Raw genomic sequence first — 11,184 nt, forward strand, 5'->3', positions numbered from 1 at the left:
AATATTTTGGCGATGATATTACCACTGCGCGACGCCCGATATTCGACACACTCCTGGCGTGGTTTGCCGCGCAAAATCTAATGGGCAAGACTGTCGTCTGTTTCACAGCGGCTTTCACGCTCTGGACTTCGTATCGAATGGACATCTAACACGGATGAGGTTAAATACTAATCAGCATGTCTAATCTGACGCATTGATTCGCTTCCCACCAAAATGAGACTGGTGGATATCTCTGTTGATTCTATGGCAATGTTTTGATTGTTGCAACTACACCACGATGGATGCCTACACGTGGTGTATCGTCGTACTACTCATCGTCGTCGCGTTGGTAGGCATCCCGGGGAACGTGCTGGTGATGCTGGTGTACCAGCGTAAGGCAAAGCGGTTGAGCATGAACGTCTACATCAGCGGCTTGGCTGTGGTAGATTTATTCGTCTGCTTCCTGTCGGCATACCGACTGTACTTCTGGATCCATGAGTCCAAGTTTAAAAGCCAGGCTCTTTGTCAGGTCTTCACCTGGTTAGGGTTTTCCAGCGAAATGATCACGGCGTTCTTAACAACTGCCATTGCGTTCGACCGCTATATGTCAATTTGTAAGCCGCACACTGGGCTCATCACCCCCGTTCGAGCCCTGGTCTCGATCGTCTTGTGTACCGTCGTCAGCGGGCTGCTTAGTCTCGTCTCCATAACCATCTACGGAATCGAGGGTGATAAGTGTGTGATCATTGAAAACGGATTGTTGCTATACGTGTTCGCAACACTGACGTTCTCGGCCTTTGCGCTACTCATGGTGATGGCCCTGGTATTATATTGGCTTGTTTTCCGCGAGGTGAAAAAGCGGACTAAAGTGGGCCCGCGCCTGATACAAGTGAGGCCCAAAAATGACAACTCGAGTTCGAACCCTCAGAAGCCGATTATTCTGCGATCGCAGTCAGTGCCCTGCTCTCCCACGCACGGCGCGTCCAGGTTTGACGCGAGGGCCGGCTGGGATCGGACGCGTCAGCTGATGATTTCCAAGCAGCTAAACCAGCGGGTTACTCTGGTCAGAGTGGCGGCTGCTTTCGCGGCAAAGCACTCATCGGACTCAGAACTGGACATCGAACACGTCGAAACTGTTTCCATACATCAAAGCGCGTTTCTAACCACGAATTATACGCGCTGGGACGTCGCCCCGAAACGTAGTAGTGTGTCTGCGTTGACCCTCGCGACGCCGACGCGTTCGCGGGCGGATAGCTGCATCACACAGCTTGGAAGTCAGATAGCTCTCAATGCCAACGTTGCGCTGAATCAAGACTCCAGCGGCGCCCTAGCCATCCCGATTCCACCTCCAGCGATGCGACGACGTCGAACGGGCAAGATGCTCCTTCTGGCAACAGTTGTGTTCGTGGTCACGTGGACGGCACGGTGCATCATGTGGTTGGTAGAAGCTCAGCAGGATGTGTGGTGGGATAATGTACGGGACACCAGCCCGCCCGGCTTTGCAACACTTATAGTACTCCAGCATCTGTACTACACGACACCGGCAGTCAACCCAATAATCTATAGCTACGTCAATCCACGTTTTCGGGATGACTGTGCTAAGCTCCTGAAGAGGCTAAAATGCAGACTAAGAAATGACTTATAACCTTAAAAAAAAGGGAATAATCTGTGAGAAGCTTTAAAATGAGAGTAGACAATAAGTACGCCTTTACAAGGCAGCATGTCATTCAAAGTCGAAGGGAACGCCATGACTTCAGAAAAGTCGTTCATGAATGTTTTCCATGAGGCACAGGCCTACCTGAGCCAAGGAGCTTCTCTTGAAGCTCCTTGCCTAAGCTAAGCCTATCAGGTCTATGCCGCGAGTTTGTGTCTGTTGCATATCATATTGCTGTTGCTGTATGTATACTTGGCCGATGTGTCCCAATTACCGATAAAGCTTAAAATACCTTCACACTTGCCATCGATCTAATATTCTGATGTTTTGTCAAGTTTGTACAACTTTCAAGCTTTCGAAAGTATCTATTTTTTATCTTCGTTCTCTAAACGCAATATTCACATACCGCCTTTGATGAACTTTCGATATCGATTGGTTGAAAACTGCGGCATATGCTCAACAATTATCTAACTGTTTAAAGAGAATTAAAACTGCTACATAATATACACTACAGTACGAAACTATCCTTTTGGTTTGTAGCGGTACGTAAGGTAACCTCCATCTTGTATACTGTTAACCTTTCGCTTTGTAAGAGGCAATCCTTGTCCGATGCAATCGCAATGCAAACGTCTTCGACAGCGCAGACGACCATTTTGTTCCCGGTATGACAGTCTGTGAATTGCTATCGCGATTGTGATTGGAAAAGCAAAAGTTGATTTAATCGATTAGGTATATAAAACACTATTGATTGATTTTGTTCGGAATATTGTTAAAGGGGTGGTATAGTTTTGGTTGAGATGGGGCATTCAAATCGTAACGTTAGGTGAGATAATCGGAAACCATGCACTTGAAATAGTAAAGAGCATACGGTTCTAAGAAGAATTAAAAGTTCATGAGATGAAAATTGGTTTTGAAATGGCTGAGATATCAAAAACAAAAAATTAAGCAGAACAAAGTGGTCTTATTTTTCCACATTTTATTAGGACCTCTTTGAATTCCTCTAGGTCTTGGATATGCATGTTCTTTCATATTTCGTAAAAGGTATCTGATTATCTCACAAACAAGTTGGAAACCTGAAGCCCCATCTCTACCAAATCTTCCTAACCTGTAATATAATCATTACCGTATGTCCCCCCCCCCAAAAAAAAAAAATGAATATGCATGTTCTTTCATATTTCGTAAAAGGTATCTCATTATCTCACAAACAAGTTGGAAACCTGAAACCCCATCTCAACCAAATCTTCCTACCCTGTAATATAATTATTACCGTATGTCTCCCCCCCCCCCCCCAAAAAAAAAAAAAAAATACATTGGGACCCTCCGCAATTATAACTTTAAAAATAGTGAATCAATCCAAGTACAATTTCAGGTTATGAAACGATAACTTATTACCCACATCTTAAAAGAAAACCCATCCGATTTACTTCAGTGGTCAAATATAGAAATGGGGAGTTTTGTAAAGCATGTCAGGAATCTCTTCCCTCCAACTTCTGTCCATTGTGTTCACACATTAATATTCAGTTCTAAGAGCGTCCAAGTGCTAAACTTGAAAGAATCAGACCCATGACAAGCTTTACAATGATTCATTCATTCATTCATTTATTTCCATATCAAAACATAACATTTGCAAATATCAAAATACAATTGCCTTGGTACATTTATACATTTTGAATGGAGGGATCATAGAAAGCACACACGAGGCTTGTTGGAAATGATCCCCTACAAACAATTATCAATACATTTCAACTAAACAATTATCATACACATTCATTTGATAAAACAAATGTCAAAGATACAATGAAAAGAGAAGAAAAGAGGCAGATCGACATTTTTCTATGACCACTTAACCAAACTGAATGGGGTTTTCTGCGACATATAGCTAAGATGTTATATTTGAAGACCCTGAAGTAGCATTTAGACAATTTAATCATATTGGAAGTTATCAGTGCGAAAACCCGATTGTAATTTTTTGGGGGACATACTGTATTGCCTCTTAGGATTTGGACTCGACGCTATGACTCTCCGAGCTACCTTCGAGAATAGGAAGCTTAGAAAATAGTCCAAACTTATCATCACGTGTTAAGATTTTATTCATTATATTCCTTCAGCTCACTGTCTGAGACAAACACTAGCGTGCAGTCTGAACAGCACATCTTATAATATCCAGCGTTAATCAAGAGCAATGTGCTTTGACTGTCATTACTTGCAAAACATAATATATCTGGAATCCAGTGATTTTGTTTGTTTGTTTTGCTTGTTCATTTCCATCTGAGAAGATGACCACATGACTGGATATCCCATATTCAGCTATACGCTAAGCTGGCCTTGAAGTGTTCGCCAAGAAAACGGAAAAAGAGAATGTTGTTTGAATACAATTCTGAAATAACGCATGATTTATCCCAAATAAGTAAAAGAATCGAACACAGAGACCGGTATAAAATTTCTTTGAAACTGCATGGGCATCTATATGCAGAAAGTGTAGAAATTCGAGTTTCAGCGGTATCAGACTGTCACACACGGTAGCAACTACATTATGCGGAATATATGGAGCGGTGACATCGTCACATCACAATAGGCGTAATGATAATAATTATAATTGATATGATTTATATAGTGCCAAATCCACTCTGTCATTGGTTGGTCAAAGATATGCAAATCATATGGACAATAGTTTGTATGATATCGGTGATAAGATTATGTATGTAGTAAGTCGTGGAGGCTTTTTGTACGTGCTGGGTCACGTTGACTGTGGAGTTCACTGCCACTTTGCATAAGAAATGCGTCATCGATGGAGTCATGTAAGAATGAGTTGGAAACGTATTTGTTTCATGACATTTAACGAAATTGCATAGTTTTGGTTGAGACCTAACTTCAGGTTTCTAACATTTTTTTTTCTAGATAATGAGAAACCTCTTATAATGAAATGTGAACGAGCATGTAATTTTTATAGGAATTCAACGTTTATTTGATGAAAATTGGATTTGAAATGGTTGAGATATCCAAAACAGTGCAATCTTAATAAAAGGTGGGACCCACCTTTTATAACGATCGCTTTGTTTTACTTTGTTTTTGGATGTCTCAGCCATTCCAAAACCGATTTTCATCAAATAAACTTTGAATTCCTATAAGAATGGCATGCTCTGTACTATTTCATAAGTGGTTTATTGGTATCCTGCAAAAAGTAACAGAAAAAAAGGCCAAATCATCATCTCCACCAATGCTGTACCATCCCTTTAAACTTTTCCTATTTCATTATCTTACCTTTATGATTTTATCTTCAAGTACGCCCTGCGCATTTCATTTAATGGACTTGTCGCAATATAAATTGTAACTATTATAATGTAAACTCTTATGTCTAACATAAACGAGTGTCCAATTTTCAAAGAATTGATAGTGTTGCTAATATATAGCGGGATTAGTATTTTATATGATACTCAATATTATTTCATTACACAAATAACAATGAGATGAGAGCCTTAAATGCAATACTCATTCCTTCCGAATTATTTGCTGCATCAACACTACTGAAATCTTTGAAGTTATCCTCACTTTGTGTATTTTCGGTGTACCGCTATAGAGTGAATGTGCGGACGCTATTGCTGTATCATGTTGCGAAACCCCAAATATTAAAAAAAAAAGTAGCTATTTTACGCCTCCTTGTTCAATGTTGTACTCGTTTCTTAGCACTTTGCGAACAAAATTATTGTCTTTCTCATATGCCTGTCTTTCATAGAGCTGGTTGCAATAAAATGTGAGGCTGACAATATCTAGTTGGTAATGATCAAGTATGATATTTTGTTATTTTCTGAAATAAACGAAGGCAACATGGAGAATAATTCCGCATTGTTGCAATTGCTCAACAATACTCCCACATCCCTACTCTGATGGCGTAATTTTATTTGAATCCTTTTTTTTTTTTCGCGTTGCAGTCTGCATGGTCTGTCTCAAATGAAGTCGAAGAATGGTTAACATTTTTTTTTTTGCCTATTAAGAATTATATCTTAGCAGGGGCCGCGGAATTGTGAGGGTAGCTTTTGGATGCAGTTCCCCCTCCATATTTTGGCTCTTCAAGAAGAACAAAGAAATTGGGGGGGGGGGGGGTGGAAAAAAAAATCACAGCAAAATCCATGACTATGTACCATGCAAGAAGGTTGCTCCGGAGATTCTTGTTGGTGGCGTTACTATAATGACCCTGTGCCCCATTGGTCCGTAGCAGACATCCCGCCCCCCCCCCCCCACACACACACACCACACACACCACACACACCACACACTCTAAAAGCGGTCCGCGGCCCCTGTTTGGTATGAGTGGGAATGATAACAGAACTGTAATAACTTGTAGCTATATCTTCGATGTGGACGTGTGTTTGTGGTTACTTCCTTCCTCATTAGCCATTTTATGAATAATCTTCACTAGAAATCAAAATTGAATCCTTCCCACAATCTTTCATGATATCACGACGAAACACACAGGAAGTTCTTTATGAACATCAATCATATCGTTGCTGCTAGGATGTTTAATTTCCGGTGGCACAAACAAAAATGACGCAATTTTCCTCTATCAAATTATCTCTTTTATGTTCACCATAATGACCTAAGCAATGCCATTTAGGCAATACCATTTAAAGCCAATAGCCAATTTGTAGTTATTTTGTTTTCTTTTGTTAAGAGAGCAATACTCGCTAAAGAAACGGATGTTTTGAAGGTATTGAACAATGCAATCGGAAAAATCAAAAGAAGTATCGTTTTGCTGAATAATCGATCAGAAAGTTTTATTATCTGACAACGGATGGTTTGTGATCTCATTTATTTATTATTTTGTGTTGCTTTGTCTCCATTTTTTTACAGACTAAAACATCCTCTGTGTACCTCATTACAATAATGATATAATGCTAGATTCTGTCTTTTTACGTACGCTCTGGGCACCGTTTCACGAAAGTTGTCAGCGCTGACAATTACCATAGTAACAGTCAGTGACAAGAGCGTCTCAACCAATCAAAACCAAGGATTTTACTGAAATAGTCAGCGCTGACAACTTGTCAGCGCTGACTATATTGATGAAACACCCCCCTGGTATTCAATTGTCTTTGAACAATCACGAAGCCTCGTCATCAAATAGGGGTTTTCGCAATAAGATATTCAATACATACAATTTCTACAGCGCCATTTTCCACTCTGACTAAATGCTCAAAGAGCTTTACACCAAAGCAAAAAGACTGAAAATACATACACCATAAAAGAAGAAGATGAAAAAGAAGACATGAAAGTCTGTCTTCAAAACGCACTGTCAACCAAGTAGGATTTCAGATTACTCGTAAAAGACGTTATGGAGCTTGAGTCTTTCAGCTCACGTGGTAGTGAGCAACCAAACATGGTATGAAAAAAAAAGAAAGAGAATACGACATCCCCAGTCCCTTGTTTGTGTGTTTTTTTTATATGAAAATTGAATGGCCACTACCAATAATATTGCATCTGACATTGCGATATTGAAAATACACAAAAGACATTACATGATTATTAATATTATTAATTCCCTTGTTAACCTTTGTGAGAGCCCAGTTCAAAACCCACAAATGTCGCACATGATGATTCTCTGCAGTAGACAAAAGTATGTCATTCGAGTTGATCAACTCAAATTTTTAAAGTTTAGTCTTGCCTAAGAGATTAATATCTTCTTCAACTGCTGTTGCAATTTGGTGGCTTATAACGCTGACATTATTCATTTTATTTTGTTTTTTTCTTTTACCTTGTACCGCTACCTTATCATCCAACGGCATCTATATCAATGACGCAGTCTGCAAACGAAAAAGTCTTGAGCTTTGATAGGTCAACTTGAAAAAGAAAAAAGAAAAAGAGAGTGTCTTTTTTTTAGACAATATCAGGATCTGACGCCATGTCTGCTCCATTTGTTTGTTTGTTTGTTCGTTTGTTCGTTTGTATGTTAGTTTATTTTCGTTTTTTAAATCTCTGTCATCGTCGATAAAGTCATTGAAAGGTTTGAATAATTATTCATTATTGTCTTCAGTAAAAAGTACCAATCCTCTTCGTTAGTAAAACATGAGATAATTATTAACCTACGTTTCTCATAAATATCTTTTAAAAGATGAAAATACTAATATTTTGTTTTTCATCAACAACAACAACAAAAAAAAGCCAAACACAGGAGCACATATAAACGACGATGATTGTGGAAGTTGTCATGAAATTGTTCCTGCATAATTTCCTGTTACGCAGAGACACACTGCTTCTGCTTTTGTTTTGCTTTGTTTTTGCTCATTTTAGAGCTCTTTTATTAGCGATGCAACCTCCTTAGTACTACTGGTCAGGAAAATAACAAAACCAAGTGTGCCATTCAAAACGATTAAAAAAAGCAACAAGAACAGGGAAGTAACAAGCGGGTCTTCGGATCGATAAATTTCTTGAAAAAGGAATTTTAGAAACAGGTGTTAATATTCTACAACTGCGTATTGTGATCGGTGGCCCTGAGAAGGCATTTCGATATCATGCTCATCCACTCATATCAACGCATGGTGTGTTCACAAAGTTCGTGTCTCATTAGCTTCTAGATGCATTCCGCATTAGCAATATTAAAGAACCCGATTATGTAGTGCAAATGCATGTTAACACATTAGGCGTTTTCACATCAGCCCGATGTTTCGAAATAGCGCGCTATTTTCTGACTTGGGAAATTAACCCAATCACGAAATAGCGCGCTATTTGATAATGTGAATACAAATTAGCGCGCTAATTTTATTGCTCTGATCGAGAAAATTTATCGAGTCCAACTCGGGAAATTTCCGAAATAGCGGGATAATAGCGCGCTATTTGATAATGTGAAATCGCCTCAAGAAATTAGCGCGATGCATCCCATCATGCCTAGCGTGTGTGACCCGCTGAAGCGCGCGCTCTAATGGTATACCCGACACTGTTTGCGCATGCTCAGCCGTCGAATTAGCTCGAAAAATATTTCGGGCTAATTCTCTTCGGGCTGATGTGAATAGGAAATGAAATAGCGCGCTAATTTGCGATCGCGAAAAATATCTCAAGCTTGTATTTTTATCGGGCTGATGTGAAAACGCCTTGTGACTCTAAAGGCTTTTTCACATCAGCCAGATGTTTCGAAATAGCGCGATATTTTCTGACTTGGGAAATTAACGCGATCACGAAATAGCGCGCTATTTGATAATGTGAATACAAATTAGCGCGCTAATTGATCGAGAAAATTTATCGAGTCCAACTCGGGAAATTTCCGAAATAGCAGGATAATCAATGCGAACTAGCGCGCTATTTGATAATGTTCGGGCTGATGTGAGTAGAAAATGAAATAGGGCGCTAATTTGCATTTGAGATCGCGAAAAATATCTCGAGCTTGGATTTTTATCGGGCTAATATGAAAACGCCTTAAGTGGAAGGTGCACTCTAATGCCTTTTGTTGATCATAGAAGTAGGCCTACTCAAGCAATAGGCGTTTTCACATCAGCCCGATGTTTAAAAATAGCGCGCTATTTTCTGACTTGGGAAATTATCCCGATCACGAAATAGCGCGCTATTTGATAATGTGAATACAAATTAGCGCGCTAATTGATCGAGAACATTTCTCGAGTCCAACTCGGGAAATTTCCGAAATAGCAGGATAATTGATGCGAACTAGCGCGCTATTTGATAATGTTCGGGCTGATGTGAATAGGAAATGAAATAGGGCGCTAATTTGCGATCGCGAAAAATATCTCGAGCTTGGATTTTTATCGTGCTGATGTGAAAACGCCTATTGAGTGACAAATGATGTCACTTGCATAATCTTTATTTGGATTTTTTTTTTTAGTGGGCGTATATCCAAGTGATTTGAAGAATATTAGTAGGAAAACTGTTATTATGAAGTATAATAGAACTTATTTAGATATTCATTTTGCCACATAAGTCATGTTGAGGGAATTATGAATCAATCACAAGTCACCATGCATTTGTAGAGTTCCTTTAAAGGGACGTATCAGACGTCCATTCTGCCCAATTCTGAAGCCGAGAACCAGAAGGCTTCAGTAGTACTGCGCGCCATCTCGAGCTAACGACATTCTGTAATGGCTCTGAATTAGTGACATATTTTTCTTTCATTGCTTTCACACAAAATGCAGGATTCGAAGGGATGGACTTTAAAACACACACACACACACACACACACACACACACACACACACACACCAACGGATCGAATGCATGATACACTTGTGGATAATTTAGTCGATGGAATTGTCATACGGACGATACGGATTGCACGTTAGTCATCACTTTAATCAATCACGTGTATCGCTTCGTGATGGTTTCGTTTGTAAAATCATGTGTGCTTCGGAGATGGGTGTACAATTTGAATTTCCGATAGGACCTAAGCACTAACCATTACAGTTACAAGTTGCAGTGAAGATCATACATTTGATAATGGTGACGATGATGATAATGATTCATTTAAAAGAAACCATACATATAGCATTTAATGTTCAATAATGTCGCGAAATGTCAGGGTGAGCCAATACAATTTCAGAAAGATAATAAGTAAAATACAAATCAAGGAAAACGGAAAAACGACAACAATGGATATAGCATCGAGGTATTGAATTATGTACATACACATTCGCATTCACGTATGGTTTCAAACATCTACTGTAGATTTGTCTCACTGTCTAAACCTAAATCTATATCCCAATCAATCGAGATAGTTTTAACTTAGTTTCTGAGTACGGATTGCAATGCTCGAGCTGATTTGTGTCCCCGGATTGTGCCATAAATTTTGCTGCTGTAATGATAAGATTGATATGAAATATGAGTTAATCAATGTGTGAGCACTTTGAATCGCTGCATCAAGCGCACACTATGAATGTGATTTGAAATCACCGTAATTATGTCGCTATACAGATTTCAAACCATCATGCTTGGTGTATGTGTGATGGTCAGCTTTTCGCGAGGTACTGGAAGCTGACGGACAAATGTCTTTCCAAGAGAGAAAGTCTAAAGTTATTGTTTGCTAACAACAGCTTCTCAAGATTGAGGGCAAAAACAAACAAACAAACAAACACACACACACACACACACACACACACACACACACACACACACACTCGCATTTGCCTTTAACACTGGAGGGAAATTGATGAGCATACATCAACACATCGTTCTGCTATCCACCACCATGTGCAAACGAGCCAAATTGGTTTCCGACAAATTGTGCGATCAGCCCAGTTTTTATCGCACAAAACGTCACCTTACAAAACGTCGCCTTACAAAACGTCGCCATGATGGGGGGGGGGGGGGGGGGGGGGGGGGGAAGGAAAGAAATAAAAAGCAGCTTGACTTTACAGACACAAAAGGGACAAACGAGAGTACACACACACACACGCACACACACGCACACATACGAGCAGTGCCTACGGAATTTGATTTCTCTCGGACCTGCCTTCTATACTTCACAGCGCCCGGTCACGACAGGATCGTGATATGATTAATTTAGTGGTCGTTGCAATCAATTATCTCGGTCGAAAGCCTATCATAATGAAACGTACGAT

General features: G+C 39.8%; 1 protein-coding gene across 1 annotated transcript; it reads left to right on the forward strand.

The window, feature by feature from the left end:
- Positions 1-277: 277 nt before the first annotated feature.
- Positions 278-1,624, forward strand: LOC139713241 (uncharacterized). The gene has a single exon (XM_071624989.1). It carries the CDS (start codon positions 278-280, stop codon positions 1,622-1,624), a length of 1,347 nt encoding a protein of 448 aa, XP_071481090.1.
- Positions 1,625-11,184: the final 9,560 nt, after the last annotated feature.

Source organism: Diadema antillarum, unplaced genomic scaffold, assembly GCF_040938485.1.
Source record: "Diadema antillarum isolate AM-2024a unplaced genomic scaffold, OU_Dant_1.0 scf00000043, whole genome shotgun sequence".
NCBI classification, from domain to species: Eukaryota; Metazoa; Echinodermata; class Echinoidea; order Diadematoida; family Diadematidae; genus Diadema; species Diadema antillarum.

Excerpts from the sequence above, each read along its gene's own strand:
- LOC139713241 (XM_071624989.1), top strand. The coding sequence starts at position 278 with ATGGATGCCTACACGTGGTGTATCGTCGTACTACTCATCGTCGTCGCG.